At 38.1% G+C, this 19,230-nt stretch overlaps 1 protein-coding gene across 1 annotated transcript; it reads right to left on the bottom strand.

Moving 5' to 3' along the window:
* Positions 1-777: 777 nt before the first annotated feature.
* On the bottom strand, positions 778-18,954 carry LOC149813667 (AUGMIN subunit 7-like). The gene is made up of 9 exons (XM_089991566.1): positions 18,777-18,954; positions 18,480-18,556; positions 16,385-16,446; positions 15,592-15,683; positions 15,327-15,452; positions 14,734-14,824; positions 14,003-14,110; positions 13,199-13,297; positions 778-1,267 (listed from the first exon to the last, which is right to left on the bottom strand). Exons 1-9 carry the CDS (start codon positions 18,908-18,910, stop codon positions 1,058-1,060), a joined length of 999 nt encoding a protein of 332 aa, XP_089847692.1. The 5' UTR covers positions 18,911-18,954; the 3' UTR covers positions 778-1,057.
* Between the last annotated feature and the right edge of the window lie 276 nt (positions 18,955-19,230).

Genomic DNA, 19,230 nt, shown 5'->3' on the forward strand with positions numbered 1-19,230 from the left:
TTGATATCCTCAGACCTCAGACCCGAAGATCAGTGGTGGCGTGGGGGATGCTGATGTGGCATGGGCCCCATGACAAGATCTGAGGTATAACAAATACAGGATCTCAGATATGAGGCTAGCTCAAATCCAAAATAATTTTTGTGAGATAGAGAAAGGGGAGGGTCTGAGATCCGGGGATATAAACAGTTGGGGGTTGGATTTGATGCGGCCAATACCATACTTAATTAATCGGATGTTGGCTAAACGGATTTGAATGGTGCAAAGCTCATACCAGATCTGTTTTTTACATGTAAATGGATTCAGAGATCCATCAAATTCAGATATTTGTCAGATTCAGTAAAAAAAAATCAAAACCATACCTGCCTCTGATAATAATCTGATATGGTTTTGGCTTACCAAATGTAACTAAACGGAATCGAATTTGGTAGGATAAGATCCAATTTATTGACATCCCTACTGAGATCTAACCTGGGATGTTGGACCTTAGATCCTAGGATCTGGGATCTAGGGGTATTAAACGCCTCCTGAGGGTGCGTTAGAATCCCTCGGATCTAAAATCTGAGGGATTATGGCTAGAGATCTAAGGACCTATGGTCCGACCCCCCACCATCGGACTTAAAATCCACGGATTTGGGGTGCTTTTGGCCTAAAACAAGAGATCGGATCAAGTGGGCCCCATGCTTTGATCCTTGAGTCAGAGGATCTCCTCAGAGATCTGCGGCAGTCAAACACACCCTGAGTGAATGAAATAAACGAGCTTTATCCAATTACAATAAATTGAGAATTCTGAAACAAAATTCACAAAATATTGGAATTGAAGGGTGTTGTCATTACAGCGACGAGTCTCTCAAATAAAATTAATCTGGGAAATACAATCTAGAAGGACCAGAAACAAGACTCACACGGATCTGACTTGGGCACGACTGGTTATAATTTTTCATTACAAACTTATCCATACCTCTATAGCAAGACATAAGAATCAGATTCCTCAAATCGCCTCAACCTGTATAAAAAACCCAACTAAAAGACACTCGAGTGTTTAATAAAAAAATCAGCTCTACTCTCTGTCTTTATAAGCTCCCCCTCCTTGTTCTCTAGCACGAGATGCAGAAAGAATTCCCAAGTCACGATTGAGGCATGTTAGTGCAGACTCGCACTCTGCAATTATCCTTGTGACAGAAGAGGACGATGGCTTATCAGCAGCAGATACCGACCCAACGGCTATGGCAGCATAGGCGTCACGAAGGTTCCTCAAGTTCCCCAGAAACTGTCATTTAGCAGAAAATAGACCCAAGTGGCAATAATTATTTTACTTCAAAAAGAAGAAAATAAACAAGAAAAGTGCAAACATAAACACAATTATCTATACAAATTTCATGGTCTGGATTTTTCTTTTGGTGATCAAAAATTGATTCTTCTGATAGGCATACATCTTATCAAGGAATCGCCAGTTTTTTTGGAGTTAATCTATCATGAGCTGTTACCTGATGCAGGCATAAAAGCAGGGATAGAACAAATGTGAGCGAAGAAAGCCTCCTAGGGGCCCTGAGCCATTAATGAAATACTACTTTGGAGTAATTCACTATCTATTGACAGCTCCACCCCAAGAATGTTGGGTTGGTTGAGCTATCAAATCAAAGGAGCATCCAGTAGTTTTGTCAGAGGTCTTGCCTACCAATTGAGCTCTTTATGCATTGCTCTCCCTGCGAGTGTAAGATCATCAGTGGTTCCACCCTCTTCGCTCATGCAGCCACCACCCACCCTACCCCCCAGAATAGGTCATCTAGTGATGCACTGAATTCTTGCTTTGTGAGCCCCTTCCATCCTTGATAGAGCCACTCCGTGGACTACAGGCACATTTGTATAATAAACAAACTGAGCTTGAGCCTGAGCCGAAGCTTGTCTAATTATGTGAGTCAAGCTCAAGTTCAAGCCCAGGCTTGCCAAGGACTCAATGAGCACATCTATCAATCAGTTAAGAAAAATAGATTTTGGACATATATTTTTTGCACTTTTTGAACGTGTAGGTATATTAGCTACTTCATGTGGTTAATAACTGATGGGTTCAAGTCTCATCTTCTCTTTTTTCCAAAAGAAAAAAATCAAATTTTTAAATAAAGCTGGATTGACCTTTGCATAGCCATGCTCAATCTTGCTTCCTAGTACCAGTTGTACCAACCCATGCTTAAACAACCCAAACCCTCAGTTGTGCAGCTTCTATGCAGTCCTAGGCAGGTTTAATCATTCAAGTATATAATTGTAGGCGTAATATTTGCACCCCTAGTGAGCAAGGAACCATCTAGTGAAAAAATGTAATATTTTTATTTTTTTTCAGTTTTTTTGCGCATTTGTCCCTCCAGATGTGATATACACATTAAGTTTAGTAGAAATTCACCATTGGATAATGTTTTTCTAACATATATGTCAGTTTTTATGATGGTTGAAAAACCAATGGCCTACAATGTACCAAAATTTCAAACCTCAAAAGGTCAATTCCTACTATTTTGACCATGCTAGACACATCCATGAGGTCAGATTTGGTGAAAACTGTTAATTGCACACACACACACACACACACACACATATATATATATATATATATATATATCCTCTATGTATCTGTACACTTTATTTGTATAGGTATATGTATATACATGTCTATATACTATATATATTACATATTTTTTGTATTTTTCTCCCTTATTCTTATTTTTTATTTCTGTTTTTTGCTGGACTTTGACCAGCTTTGACTAGCCGTTAGGACTAGTCTAACGGCTAGTCAATCTAACCGTTAGACTAGTCTAACAGCTAGTGTGCTCTGTCTTTTTGTATATAAAGGGGATCTCCCCATGTGTATCCTATGCATTCTTTGTGCATCTAAATCCTAATAAAATATTTATTTTTAAGAGTGTTCTTGTGTTCTTTTTGGCCCTTAGTCGCTATTGTGCGTGTGACCATATTGGCTTATGCTTGTTTGCCGTTAGTGGCATGTGTTTGTGCCCTTTTTGGGTCGTGTGAGCTCTTTCCCTACTTCATTACAAAAACAACCTCCCCCTATGAGTTCCAACTAGAGGGTTCCTTACTCACGAGGGTGGCAAATGCTATCCCATTGACACGACGATAAGCTCCATGATACATATCATGGACCCATTACTTAAAAAATAATAGTTAGTGCAAGAGAAGCCATATATGCATGTGTTACAGCAAAAGGTTTGATAACTCTATATTGCACGTATGGCTGCTGGGAGATGCAGCAAGGCTTAGCGATGAAATGAAATGGGGATCTTCGAAACACGAGCTTTGATTAACAAGAGCAAGTGTCAAGAATGACACTAAAGCATAACCCTTAAAAAGGGTATAACTGGAAACAAAATAAAAATAAAAATGTATTCTTTATTGATATGAAAAACCAATTGCTTAAGAAGCATTGGAGTGAAATACAAGAGGGGCTGCACCCCTTTATATACACAGCTGAAAGAGGACTCGATAGAGCTGTTGGGCACAGTCCAACAGCTCTATTAAGAACAGTCCAACAGCTCTATTGCTAGTCAAGTCTGGACAGGACTTGACTAGCAACAGTCATTCTAGTTCAAACTGAACTAGATGACATAAAGACAAAAAATAAAAATAAAGGAAAAAAAATACAGAAAAGAAAGAAATTAAAAATGTATTTATATATATATAATAATATAATATTATTATATATACATATATGTACAGTTTTACATTTTAACACTCCCCCTCAAACTTACGGTACAATGAGCGAAAGTTTGTCTAAGAGAAAGTGAAATCGGGGAGCAGCGAGAGGCTTTGTAAAGAGGTCTGCTAACTGATATTCTGAAGTGACATATGGCAGATCAATTATCCCGTGTAGATATTCCTCTCTGACGTAGTGACAATCCATTTCGATGTGTTTGGTGCGTTCGTGGAATGTTCTGTTACTGGCAATGTAGATCGCACTTTTGTTGTCACAACACATTTGTGAAGCCTTTGTTGCTTCAACTCCCATGTCAGCAAGCAGTCGTCGGAGTCAAACTACTTCCATGGTCGTGGTTGCCATGGCTCTGTATTCAGCTTCGGTGGATGAGAGAGATACCTTCTGCTGCTTTTTACACCTCCACGAGATTAATGATTCCCCTAAAAAGACACAAAAGCCAGTGGTTGAGTGTCTGTTATTGGGATCACCTCCCCAATCAGCATCAGTATATGCAATTAAATCAAGAGAAGAGGAGGAAGATAAGAAAAGTCCTCGTGAAAGAGAGGACTTGATGTATCTGATAATACGCATGACTGCTCCCATATGAACAGAAGTAGGAGCATGTTGAAATTGACTTGCTGTATGAACAACATGTGCTATATCTGGTCTGGTAATGGATAGATAGGAAAGTGCCCCGACAAGCTGTCTGTAAGGAGTAGGGTCTGCAAGAAGTTCTCCATCATCAATCTTCATTTTAACATTAACAACTTCTGGAGTGTCAACTTTCTTATAATCAGTAATACCAGACCTGAAAACAATATCAAAAGCAAATTTAGTCTGAGATAATAAATATCCTCTAGGAGAATAAGCAACTTCAATGCCTAAAAAATATCTCAACAAGCCCAAATCAATCATTTCAAAATGAGATTTAAGAAGTGTTTTGATTGTTTCAACTCCCTGTTTATCGCTTCCGGTGATGATCATATCATCCACATAGAGAAGAAGCACAATGATCCCTGCATCAGAATTCTTAATAAACAAAGCAGTGTCAGTTAAACAGAATTGAAAACCAATATCAATCATAACACGACTAAACCTATCATACCAAGCTTTTGGTGCTTGTTTAAGTCCATAAAGAGCTTTTTCTAAGCGAAGGACTTTACCCTTAGGAATACTTAGACCAGGAGGGGGTTCCATATATACTTCTTCAACTAGCTTTCCATTTAAAAAAGCATTTTTGACATCCATTTGAAAAATAGACCATTTTTTGATAGAAGCTAAGGCAATTAAGGTTCGGACAGTAGTCATACGAGCCACCGGAGCAAAGGTTTCTTCATAATCAATCCCATATTCTTGAGCATAACCTTTGGCTACTAAACGGGCTTTATATCTTTCAAGAGTACCATCACTCTTGGTTTTAATTTTATAAACCCATCGACATCCTATAGTTTTCTTCCCTGGAGGAAGATCTTGAATATTCCATGTAGAAGCCTTTTCAAGTGCATCTAATTCAACTTTCATGGCTTCTATCCATTTGATATCATTTTTTGCTTGAAAATATGTGGATGGTTCTTCATATGAGTGAATTAATGCAATAACTGCCCTATATGTGGGTGAGAAAGACTCGTATGATACAAACTTTTCTGGAGGCCTCGAGATTCGGGATGATTGTCTAGTTGGAATGTTAGAATATTTCTCAAGTGCACATGGAGTATTAGACTCTTGTCGCCTGGAATATTGAATACTAGTATCTCTATGAACTTCTTCATTTTCAACATTAAGATCAATAATTCTTGGATCATCATCAAAGTTACAATCAAGGTCATATTCATCAGATGTTGATGTTAGATCTAGCAAAAAGGAGTACTCAGTGACGTCTTTTAATTTTCTAAAATCAAAGAAGCTCTCCTTTTCAAGAAAGGAAACATTTCTAGACACATATAGTTTATTATTTTTGAAGTCAAAACATCTATAACCTTTCTGGTTTTCAGCATATCCTAAAAAAGCACAGGGAATCGCACGAGGGGAAAGTTTATCATTTTTGTCAGTAAATATGAAACATTTGCACCCAAATATTCTTAATCTAGAGTAGTCTGGAGAAATGTTCATAAGTTTTTCAATGGGAGTGATATTTTGTAACGAAGAAGATGGCATCCTATTAATGAGATAGGTGGCAGTTAAGGCAGCTTCTGCCCAAAAGTCTTTAGGGACTTGATTTGCTATTAATAAAGTTCTAGTGGTTTCTATAATATGGCGATGTTTTCGTTCTGCCAGTCCATTTTGTTGAGGTGTATAAGGACAAGATCTTTGATGTGTGATGCCATGCAATTTAAGATAATTTTGAAAATCTGTGGATAAAAACTCTCCCCCTGAATCTGTGCGAAAAATAGTAATATCATTTTGAAATTTGTTTTTAACCATATTATGAAAAGTTTGAAAGTATGAAAATACTTCAGACTTATGTTTGAGAAAGTACATCCACGTATGTCGGGAGAAATCATCGACAAAAATAACATAGTAAACAAATCCTCCTTTAGAAATTACTGGTGCAGGACCCCAAACATCCGAGTGTATTAATTCAAGTGGTCTTGAAGAGAAAAAGGTTCTGTTCTGAAATGGCAATCTTTTCATTTTGCCGAGAATACAATCTTTACAATCAAATGATTCAGAGTTACAAAATTTCCCTAGATTTGGAAAATGTTGGATTTTGGCTATATGTGGGTGACCAAGTCTCTTATGCCACAGTTCCAACTCTATTTTTTGAATATTATAACAAAAAGTTTTCTTCGGCATTTCCAAAAAATCCATGTAATAGAGTCCTCCTTCTCTATGGCCTTCCCCAATCAGCTTGCCTGACTGGCGATCCTGTACCCAACAACCATGAGAAGAAAAAGAAATATTACACCCATAATCAGAAATTTGAGATACAGATAAAAGATTTAAATTTAATTTGGGAACATGTCTAATTTCTGGAATAAAAAAATTTTTTGTTTTAGAATTTTTTTTCAAAATCTCCTATTCCTTCTATTTCAAGAGAAGTCCCATCAGCAGTAAAGACCTTTGACACACTTGTTTTATTTTTAACACATTTGGATAGACTTTGATTATTTGGGGTCATATGAAAAGATGCACCAGAGTCAAGAAGCCAAGAAATTTTACCTAAATCAGAAAAAGATGAGGCTGCTGCGCCGGTTGAAGCTTCAGATGAGGAAGAGGCACCTTTGATGAGAGGCTGAAGGATCTCCATTAGTTGGGCCAGGGAAACTGGTGCATCCTGATCTTTAGGCTCCGATCTAGCAATTACAGCTCTTTTTTCTCTCAGCTCCTTAAGTTTGGGACATTGTGGACTGTAGTGTCCCGGTTCATGACAGTGATGACAAATAACTTTCTTCTTATCATAGTCACCATTTTGTCGGTTAAAGTGAGGAGGCCTATATGATCGAACATGATTCCCTGGTCTAGACACGGTTAAAACGGAATCATCTTCAATTTTTAAAGAACCTTTCCGGAGACGATTTTCTTCCATTGTTAACTCTTCAATAGTTTCAACAATAGAAGGAATTTTTCCCCGGTGAAGTAGGGCCGATTTAGTGGTTTCAAATTCCGGCCTTAATCCAGTGATAAACTGGTAAAAATGTTCAACATCGAGTTGCTTCTGACGAAGCTCGATGTCTTCGGCACAATGCCACTTTGGTTCTAAAAGGGAAAGTTCTTCCCAAAGTTCGGACAACCCATTGTAATATTCACGAATAGTTTTGTCTCCTTGTGTCATCATTCGAACTTTTTCTTGGAGGTTGCACACGTGTGCAATATCTTTAAGGGAATACATATTCTTAAGGTATTCCCATGCCTTATCGGCATGATCAAATTTGGCAAGACTTGAGCATTTTTTAATGTCAACGCTATTGATAAGCCATGACATTATCTTCGCATGAGATATTCTCCATTCTTTCCATTTCTTCTCGTATGAGGCAATAGCCTTGATTTTCTCTTCTTCCGATAGAGGGACGTCTTTATCTCCCTCCTTTTTAGTAAGAGATAGCTTAGGTTCCGAATCGGAACCATCCACAATCCCCCATAAGCCTTTTCCCCATATATGGTGCTTCATGATTGAAGCCCATGTTACATAGTTCGTATCGCTTAGTTTCATAGGCATGATGGTGACTTTATCATTGTCATCCATCGATTACAAGGAGAGAAAGAATAGGGATAGAAGAGAAACAAGAAGGAAAATGAGAAAGAAAGAAAAAAAAAAAACAATACAACAAGATGTGAAATCTTCTCCAATGAAGTGATAAAACACTTCTCTTCAAGTGGCGAACACTTTTGCAAACGGGCACGGAAACCGAGGCAGCTTTTCCTCAAGATTTAGTACTTCCGCGGCTCTGATACCATGAAATGAAATGGGGATCTTCGAAACACGAGCTTTGATTAACAAGAGCAAGTGTCAAGAATGACACTAAAGCATAACCCTTAAAAAGGGTATAACTGGAAACAAAATAAAAATAAAAATGTATTCTTTATTGATATGAAAAACCAATTGCTTAAGAAGCATTGGAGTGAAATACAAGAGGGGCTGCACCCCTTTATATACACAGTTGAAAGAGGACTCAATAGAGCTGTTGGGCACAGTCCAACAGCTCTATTAAGAGCTGTTGGACTGTGTCAGTCCAACAGCTCTATTGCTAGTCAAGTCTGGACAGGACTTGACTAGCAACAGTCATTCTAGTTCAAACTGAACTAGATGACATAAAGACAAAAAATAAAAATAAAGGAAAAAAAATACAGAAAAGAAAGAAATTAAAAATGTATTTATATATATATATAATAATATAATATTATTATATATACATATATGTACAGTTTTACATTTTAACAAGCGACAGGTCCCATCTTTTTTATCTTTTTTGGCTAGGTCAAGGGAAAACTCCCTCATCACTGACTGCACATTGGCAGGCCTCCAGTTGGTAAAACCCTTCAGATCTCCCCTGCCCACCTGGGTGGGTTTAAAACTCATGACATCCCGTCAAATCAGTGACATTTACAAGTCAACACTACCAGATCAGCAGAACCTTTGTGGGGATATAGAAAAGGTTAATTTAGCCTATCAGGTTGAGCTGCATTCATAATCAAGTCATATATCCAACAATTTTATGCTAATGATTCGCTATGCTTGCTTTCGCCTATTGGTGGACTCTATTGCCTGCCTCTATTGGTTAGTAACACTTTTCCTATTGGGAAAAAATGAGATCTAATGCACTTTTCAGATCTAATATCTTGTCTCAAAATGGAGGCGAATTACGGTTTTTCACCGAGGGGGTGCATCAAAGCGATTGTGGCCCCAGCACTGGCTCGAGGTAAATCACAGTAGCAGCAATCAAGATACCGGGCTCAAGGCTAGACAGAAGATAGACAATTCCTCTTTAATCCCGAAAAAAGTTATCCAGAAATTGATTTAACAGGCCTTCTTTTGGCACTATTACGGATATGGAACAACAACAACAACAACTACGCCTTCATCCCAAAACAATTGGGGTCAGCGATATGAACCAAAAAAGAAATTCATTTTGGGTCTTCCACATGAATCCTTTTCCTCCAATCATTTCTATCCAACGCCATGTCCTCGGTGAGGTTCAAAGCATTCATATCCTTTCCTATCATCTCCATCCAAGTCTTCCTAGGCCTACCCCGACCTCTTTTAACTAATATATTTTCCCATTTCTCCAACCTTCTAACTGGAGCATCATTAGGCCTTCGCCGAATATGTCCAAACCACCGTAAACGATTCTCTCGCATCTTATTTTCAATTGGTGCAACACCTACCTTCTTACGTATCTCTTCGTTCCGAATCTTATCTTTTATTGTATTTCCACACATCCATCTAAGCATCCGCATCTCAGCTACACTCATTTTTTGAATATGATGTCTCTTGGCAGCCCAACATTCCGTACCATATAGTAAAGCGGGTCTAATAGTCGTCCTATAAAACTTTCCCTTCAACCGCAATGGCATTCTACGATCGCACAGCACTCCAGTAGCACTTTTCCATTTCATCCACCCAACCTTTATCCTATGATTTACATCTCCATCAATTTCTCCATACTTTTGAATGATGGATCCCAAATATTTGAAATAATCATTCACCGGTATATCTTGCTCACCAAGCTTCACTACACTCCCATCACTACTTCGTTGCTTACTAAACCGACATTCCATATATTCAGTCTTACTCTTACTCAACTTAAAACCTCTAGCTTCCAATGTCTGTCTCCATAATTCTAACTTAGCATTAACCCCAGTTCTAGACTCATCAATCAAAACAATATCATCAGCAAACAACATACACCACGGTACATTTTCTTGGATTGATCTCGTAAGCTCATCCATCACTATCGCAAATAGGAAAGGGCTTAAAGCAGATCCTTGATGTAACCCAACCGTTATCGGAAAATTGGTTGTCACCCCTCCACAAGTGCGGACATTGGTTACTACTCCTTCATACATATCTTTAATTATACTAATGTACTTGAGAGAAACACCTTTCTTCATCATTGTCCACCAGAGAACGTCCCTAGGTACTCTATCGTATGCCTTCTCTAAATCAATAAAAAACATATGCAAATCTTTGTTCCTCTCTCTATATCTTTCAATAAGTTGTCTAAGAAGATGTATAGCTTCCATAGTTGATCTTCCAGGCATAAAACCAAATTGATTCTCCGATATCATGACAACCTTCCTCAACCTAGACTCAATCACCCTCTCCCAAAGTTTCATAGTATGACTCATGAGTTTTATACCACGATAGTTTGTGCAATCTTGTATATCACCCTTATTCTTATATAAAGGCACCAAAGTACTCTTCCTCCACTCATTAGGCATCTTATTTGTTCGCCAAATCAAGTTAAAAAGATTTGTCAACCATTCTAAACCTTTCTCTCCCAAGCATTTCCAAGCCTCGATAGGTATACCATCTGGGCCAACTGCCCTTCTTGATTTCATTTTCTTCAAAGCCTCTGCAATTTCTTTCTTTTGAATCTTGCGCATGAAGTCACGATTTATCTCATGAAAAGGAATGGAGAAGTCTCCAAGATCTTGAGCATGACTATCATTAAATAGCTTATCAAAATAATCTTTCCATCTTTCCTTAATCTCCTCATCTTTGACTAAAACCCTTTGCGTTTCATCTTTGATACATCTAACCATACCCAAATCCTTCGATTTCCTATCTCTCATCTTTGCAAGCCTATAAATATCCTTCTCGCCTTCTTTGGTATCCAACTTGTCATAAACCTCCTTATATACCTTAGCCCTCGCGTTTCGAACAACTTTTTTAGCTTCCTTCTTTGCTATCATATACTTCTCCAAATTCTCATTATCACGACTCTTACTTAGATTTCTATAACACTCTCTTTTAACCTTAATAGCTAATTTGACATCCTCGTTCCACCATGATGTATCCTTACCTAGTGGTGCACCGCCTTTAGACTCACCCAATACCTCCTTAGCTACTTTTCTCATACCACCCGCTATCTTATTCCACATTGATTCTGAATCCTCCTCGAGACACCAATCAACTTCCTTAACTACCTGCTCTACAAACATTCCTTGTTTAGCTCCTTTCAGTGCCCACCACTTAATTCTAGGATCTATCCTATGTCTATCCCTTTTGCGGCATTGTCTAATTCTAAGATCTAAAATTAAGACTCTATGTTGTGTAGCTACACTTTCTCCTGATATAACCTTACAATCGATGCAACAACCCCTATCTCTCTTTCTAAGTAGGAAAAAATCTATTTGACTCGTATTAACCCCACTTTTAAATGTTACTAGGTGAGACTCCCTCTTCCTAAACCAAGTGTTTGCTAAGATCATATCATAGGACAAACAAAAATCTAAAATCCTTTCTCCACTTTCATTTCTTTCTCCTATACCATAGCCTCCATGGATATTCTCAAATCCATCCCTACTAATGCCTACATGTCCATTAAGGTCACCGCCGATGAAAATCTTTTCTCCATAAGATGTCTCTTGTACTACTCCATCTAAATCTTCCCAAAATTGATGCTTAATGGAATCATCTAAACCTACTTGAGGTGCATAAACACTAATAATATTAATAATATCCGTACCTAATACTAATTTAATAAGTAAAATTCTATCACCCTTCCTACGGACCTCAACTACATTATCTATAAACTGACGACTCATAACAATCCCTACTCCATTCCTATTCCTATTTATTCCTGTATACCAAATCTTATATCCCCAAGGTTCTATCACTTTAGCTTTCTCACCTACCCATTTGGTCTCTTGAAGACATAAAATATCAATCTTTCTCCTACACATAACATCTACTAACTCTACCAACTTACCAGTTAAAGACCCTATGTTCCAAGTGGCTAACCTAATTTTATGGTCTTGGACTAACTTCTTTACCCCCACCCGTCCAACAAAGTGAGGGAACCCTTGCCTATTTGACACCACACCCGGGCGCCGGTGTGACGCGTCGCTTCTGGGCGACGACCTAGCAACCCTTGCACATTTATCACTGCCTCCGGGCCTAGAGAGTACAGCGCGTCGCTCAGTAGGGAACGCCCCAACGAAATTCTCATATTGGTTCATTTTCATAGGATATGACAAAGTTTTTATGCTGGCTGTCACAGGCCTACCGCAACCCTCCTCCTTTATCCGGGCTTGGGACAGCCAGCATAAAAACGGACGGATATGGAAATAATGGGAAAAATCTGGAGAGATGGCAAACTCTCATCCAAGTGGTGTCTTTTGAAGACAAAGTGGTCACCCTTGTGCAACGAGTTCAAGAGATGTCAGACAGCTCAACCAGCAGCCGAAGGGGCTGATGCTTAATAAGTCCACAGGGAATTTGAGTGGAAGAATGGTTGGACCGATACAAGGCCAAGTGCTAGGGTGACCAAATGGAAGGATGAGAGAAAAGCGTTGGATGCATGGTGGAATGACAAAGCAGGCGGTGTTTTGATGCAGGAAGGTCATCCCAAAGCTTTCGAGAGCCACAAACTAAATGACACATCTGTCAAAACTATCAAATAGAGAAGCCTGAGACTAGGATAGAGATCAAACCATATAGGTCCAGTCAGAAATGGATCTGAACTTGGATATGTGTTAAACTCATTCAGATCCAGACCCAACTGACTCCTTTCCAGATAGAATACATTTGCAGCCCCGACCACAAGTTCCAAATGATTGTCTTGTGATATTTATGACAGTATGTCTCCAACCAAGGCACTAAAAGGCTAGTGGAGTCTCCTGGTAACTTAGCTGATAAGAGACTGGTCAAAAGCTAGAATGAGGGTATTTGTGAAAGAGCTTCAATTTTCATTTCTAGGGAGCCAGGTTGATTATTCCAAATGCATGCATTTTCCTTGTTCTGAGCAGTCAAGCAAATTTAGATTTCTGAAGAGAAGAAGGGCACTCTATAGATGCTGTTCTCTAACAAAAACTCAGGAACAAGATAAGAATATGTACCTTTAGAAGCATCTTATAAGCCTCTAATAAGTGATTAGCTGTTGGACCAAATCCATGCAATTGAGGAACTTCCATCATGTGGGTCCATGGGCGAATTTCCTAGTAGAAATGCACTAAATTAAAGCACGCTTGCACAGAAAAGACACACTTATCTAATATTAACAACAAAAACAAAATCAGAACTCAAAAGGGTAAAGATTTGGATCTCAACGATCACAATAATCAAATTTCCCTATATAACACACTGAAATAAAAAGTAACACCATTAGGGCTGCCAACAAGTCCTGCCTGAACAGACCCAACTGTATAGTGCTTGAACCTACCTACCTACTAAGGTGGACCCAGGTATTGTGGTTTACTAACCACCAAACCAGACCAACTATTTTCCCAGATATGGAGAATTTACATATAAAAATACTTCAAAAATAGGTGTTTCACATAATTAACTGGGTCTAGTTCTCATCGTCCAGACATGGACCCATATCTGGTCCTGCCTAACCAACATCCTATCAGACCCAGTACTAGTACCTCAAAGTCAGATCTATATATGGGTGCAGCCCCATCTGGCTTGTGTCTGACTAGTGACAGCCCTAAAAAGTTAAAAAACACAAGTCCGTGAGAACTAACATATGCTTTAAATGCTATCCTGGGATCCTCAAGTTTGACTAAGAATTGTTTTCATGGTTTTCTAAAATTTCACAATATGCATGATAAACCTAACGAGAAAATGCAATCAGGATATCTAAACATGAAAGAGGCCTTGTACAAGGCTAACAATGTAAGAATAAATACCGATCTCACTACCTTTCCATAAATTAAATTGAAGGATCTGGCAGTTTCAAGAAAAGAAGCCAGCTGCACACGGAGCCGAGATTCTACTTCTGTGTAATCTTCATCTGGATTGTAAGCATGCTGGAACCAGAGAAGCACATGAAATTATTAAATCATTTTACCAGAAGAAAGAAGACAAAACAGACTTATGCCTTGTTTGGGAGCTGGAGATGAGAGAGGAGATGGTATTTAATGAGGATTTAATATCACTACCTACCCCAACAGGTGTTTGGGAACCCCGTTTTGGGAGAAGAGAATGGTGTTTGGAGTGGAGATGATCCATTTTCAACTACATCCTCACAAGGATGTTGTTGACAACTCCAGACTCATCTCCCATTTTCTTCTCCACTACCATCACCCCTCTCATTTCCTCCCTAACGCTGGCTCCCAAACAGAACCTTATACAAGCAGTTGCAGGAAATCAATAGGCACGACAGACATGACAACAAAATAAAATAGCAAAATTCTCAAAGAGCTAAGCTAAGATTAAAAAGTAAGCAAATAAGGTAGACCAAAACAAGGCAAAAATAAGATAATAGGTACACTGACTATTCTTACTAGTCAACTGATTACTAAAATTACTCAACAAGGGGATGGATATCATATTTCATTGCAACTAGGGAATCTTCTGGAGAGACATTGAAGTAACAGAAGGTCATCAGCACACTTAGGAAATAAGAACTCAATGCCAGGTTGAGTTAGACCTTTGAAGCTAAATCTTGGACCATCTGCTGTAAGCTTGACAGCTGCTTGGAATGTTCAGCAAGTTTCAGCTCCAATTCTGCAACATCTGGCCTGCAAATTAGCTTTCATTAAAAAGAAAAGTAAATCACTACATGTACAAATGTACGATGATCCAATACAGTATCTAAACTTCTAGCTGCTTTTTACTTTACTGTTCATTTCCCCTTTTTACCAGCCAAACAACTTTGTGTTCATTATCTAAAAAGAACTACATAGTAAACTTAATGTCAAATTATTTGTCACATCTGCAGACTCAATATATTGGTGGAAAGTTTTGATGTTATGTAGGTTTCTACTAAATGCAGAGCCTGTGTCACATGATACACCCAGAGCAGAGGATACAGGATATGAATTTTCTATTCCATTAGGACATAGCATATCTTAAGAAAAGGTACGGGAATGGAAATCGTGGCACAGACTAAAACAGCGTACTGCTAAAGTGTGAAAGTACCATCTAATGAAAATTTTGAAAAAATAGGACAGAAACCTTATAAATCCTCCTAAATATGTGTAATGCACAGTGCACAGAATATTGTGAAGGGGAAAAACTTACAGCGGATACATGGGTTGGATCTGAACATCTGCTGGAAACAGCTTGCACTCTTCAGAAAAAATTTGTGCTTGTTTTTCAGCAATAGAATCCAAAAGTTGTATATCCTTGGCAACCTGTTCATCAACACTGAAAATAAAATGCACAATATATGACATGAAAAAATTGTGATGGTTATCATTGAAATAAGAGACTTTTGAGTTAAGATTTGATGTGATTATTGCCAAGCTAACTACATTTTCATATTAAGGTTCAAAATTATATCAACCTCCATTCTGGGTTGTCAGCGTAGCAGCTTGCCTCCACAAGATCCACAATAAGCCGGAGCATTTCAGAACGATCTTCATAGCTGCCTCTGCCCTGTAAGACAGGAAATCATCACTGAACAATCCTGCAAAGCTTCTACAAGAACTTACAGCATGTAACTATGCAAGTATGAAAGCTTCCAATGCACTACCTTTAGAACTCAGTTCAAATACATGAATATATACGTACTTACATACATATAAACATAACGGTGCATGTGTAGTTGTTAACATCCTATCAACAAGTTCGCCACAAATTTACTCTTAACAAAATTTAAAAATGGCACGGTGACCTGATGCATTAATAATCCAATTGCCACCACCATGGGCATTTATTAACTTAATAAAGAATGGTGATTAAAAACATTAAGCATTTCCAATTTACAGCTAATAAATGTTATTTATTCTCTAACTCAAAGAACCAAGGTTTGAATGAAGTAATTTTATTTATACAATGAGTTGAACCTTTTTATTTTTTCTTGTTTCCTTTTTTCAGGCAATAACATCTGAAATAAGTGATAGCTTGCAAAGATAATGATGATATCATGAACAAGAGTTTTATAAGAAACCCATCTTTAAGAAATAATGATTGTTGAAAATACTGTGATTATTTGTAGCATAACTCTTACAGCATCACCAATCATTTCTTAGTGGTTACTCACATTATAAATTTGCTTAAAATTTGCAAAATAATATTTGGCAACATTCCAAGGCTCACTATCTGCATGAAACATAACACAATTTCAGCTAACTTACTTGAATTGCTTCTGTATCAACAGTTGGTGTTATACCCAGAAACTTGGCTATCTCTGCTAAATCTGCATCAAGAACATGACATTCAGTTAATATTCTGACAAAAAAGATTTATTACAAAAAATCAGCATAATATCCATATTGAATTATATAGATCTCATGTTACCACCACCCACACCACCAAAGTTCCCAATCCTAATGTTGCTTGGTGCTACCAAATCATACAACTAATGTCAACTAAAGAATGGTGGTGCTGTTGAAACAGTTATCCATCTCACCATAATTGGACACAGCAAATATATTACTTAGCCACAAGATAGCCTTTGTTCCCATGGTCCAGTCCATGAATCCTACCAATTGTTGCTCTCAAGTAAAAAAAAATCATCACTCTGATCCTTTGAGGCAATAAGATGTGTGTGTGAGAGAAAGAGGAGGGGGGGGGGGGGGGGGGAGGGAGGGGCTCAGTTGCAGGGATATGGTTGCAGAATGTGGTTATAGCTATTTTGGGTGCTTTTCGTTAAGACTAATATATACGGAGATAAGAGTATGGGAACAAAAATGGAGAAAGCACATCCATCTTTATCTCAGAGAGGTTAAATGAGTGAAGGGCCAAAAATCAACTAGGACAAACCATGAACAGCCAATGATTTAATAATTAGTAAACAATAGGAAGACCTAGTTACCCTCCCAAAAGGGAAGGGGGCAGATGACTCAGGGCAATCAACTTCCCATAAAATTAAGATGCAAAATTACACATGGAGGGCATGGAGGTGAACGTTAGGGATGATGATGAGGATACCTAGCACATTGTGAATTCCTCTGCCCGTACCAGACACCATATGAGTTTAATACACCAATTCCTAAATTCCTATCATCTTTTTGAACAACTTGTTACTCGAACCTTTGCAAGCTGAGCTCAAAAGAGATGCACCTCACATTTGCAGTTCCAGTGAAGATAAATCACAAAGACTTCAACAAGCACCTAGAGTAGGGTTTAGCATGCTAAAGTTAGTACAAGAATATATATATCTTCAAAGTTCAAATAAAGCTTTGTCAATCCTTCTCTCCTAAGATCCAAAAGGTGTTTGGGTCGTTCACCTACTTCTGGGAAATATAAGTTTTACATACACAGGATGGCCTGTCATGGGCTTAAAAAGTACAAACTTGAGCTTTCAACAAATTCAGAATATCAGATTGCTGGACAGCATTGTGACAGAAAAAGTTGAGATTTGACGAAAGAACATCCATTTTAGATCCAGAAATACCCAAGGTGCTTAGTTCATGATTCAATATTCAACCTTTACAATGAACCACTTCTATGATGCCATGAATTATGTATGCCTGAATATTCATGATTCTTGGGAAGCACACCTTTGCAAGAACTTGTTAGAATCTTGATTGGGTCAAGTAGCAGAATCGCTTCAAATATGATGAATGGTGGTATGCTCAGGATAAGATTCGGCAGGCAGGCCACTGAAACGATTGATAGTCACTAAAACAATGTAACAAACTCCAGTCCCAGCATTGAAAACTAGAGCCTAATACACCACAACGTCTGAAGTTGTTTGAATACTTCAGCTTCTTTACCACATCAGCATACCAATTAGCAGTATAGTGATCCTTTTCTAATGACAATGAAAGTGCTAGGTTATATATATATATATATATATATATATATATATATATATATATATATATATATATATATATATATATATATTATGACCCACCTCATTCTTGTCTTGACATAGATGCACGTTTGTATTCATCATACCAAGAATCTCAAAAGGGAAACGATGTTTTCCCATCATACTCTCTCTCTCTAACATGTGGGTTACCCACCTGGTAATTTATAATGGAAAATTCCTAAGATGGTAAAGTAGAAAGTTGGTTTTATGAAAAGATTGCACACAAAAAGGATGCAAGGTCACAAACACAATTTTTGTTATAAAGTAGTTTATATGGTGAGGTAGCATGACACTGCTACTTGCCTTATAACTAACAGACAACATTTATAACAGATATAACAATCACAACAATATGCCCCATCTAACAATTATTAAAAAAATAAATAACAAAATCTTGGAGGAAGTTACACATTGGATCCTGGCAGTTTCTTCATCACCATCTCCTTGAAGGTTCTTCTGTGTGAATGGAGATTTATCACCTAAAAGTCTGTTTCAATATGACCATAACCATGAGCTAAAAATGCATTTAAAAAAGAGGTTGGCAAACATCATAGAAAAGAAAGAAAAAAAACTCATCCATTGTTCCAAATGATATTGTTTTCAACAGGAAATGAGTGAGGGGTCAGAGGAATAGGAAGAGAAAGGTAGGAATCGAGGATGGGTTGTTTGGAGATAGAGACGGAATGGGAGAGGGGAAGAAGGGGGACCTGAAGAAGAGCCATTCGAGGAGGCTGTATCTCTCGGTGCCGGCGAAGAGGAGGGATTGCGCCGGAGCGGATGCCCTCGGGTAGTTCAACGCTACCAATTTCCTCTGGATCTCCTCCAATTGCTTTGCCGCCATAGACCGAATTCGAACCCCTCTCCTCCTCCTTTTCTGATTCTGAGCAAAACCCAGAGAGAGAGAGGGAGAAGAAGAAGAAGAATTGACCTTGTTTAACAGAAAACCCGCGTTACTTATTTAGATATCCACCTCAGGTCCCAGCATTTATGTTATTACATCCAACTACTTTATCTTTTTTTTTGTGGGGGGTGGGGGAGAGAAAGATAAACAAATTTCATTCATGTCAGTGAAAAGTTCAAAAAATTGATATATTAAACCTTATCCGGTCGTTGAGAAATCAACCTGAAGGGAAAGGAAAAGAGAACCACGTCTGAGATATA

Source organism: Nuphar pumila, chromosome 16 (genome assembly GCF_984573655.1).
Source record: "Nuphar pumila chromosome 16, dmNupPumi1.hap1.1, whole genome shotgun sequence".
Lineage (NCBI taxonomy): Eukaryota > Viridiplantae > Streptophyta > Magnoliopsida > Nymphaeales > Nymphaeaceae > Nuphar > Nuphar pumila.

Coding starts and splice junctions, on each gene's coding strand:
- LOC149813667 (XM_089991566.1), bottom strand. CDS start 18,910: ATGGCGGCAAAGCAATTGGAGGAGATCCAGAGGAAATTGGTAGCGTTG. Junction 15,684..16,384: donor TTGATACAGAAGCAATTCAA/GTAAGTTAGCTG, acceptor CCTGTCTTACAG/GGCAGAGGCAGCTATGAAGA. Junction 14,111..14,733: donor TCCAAGATTTAGCTTCAAAG/GTCTAACTCAAC, acceptor CTCTGGTTCCAG/CATGCTTACAATCCAGATGA.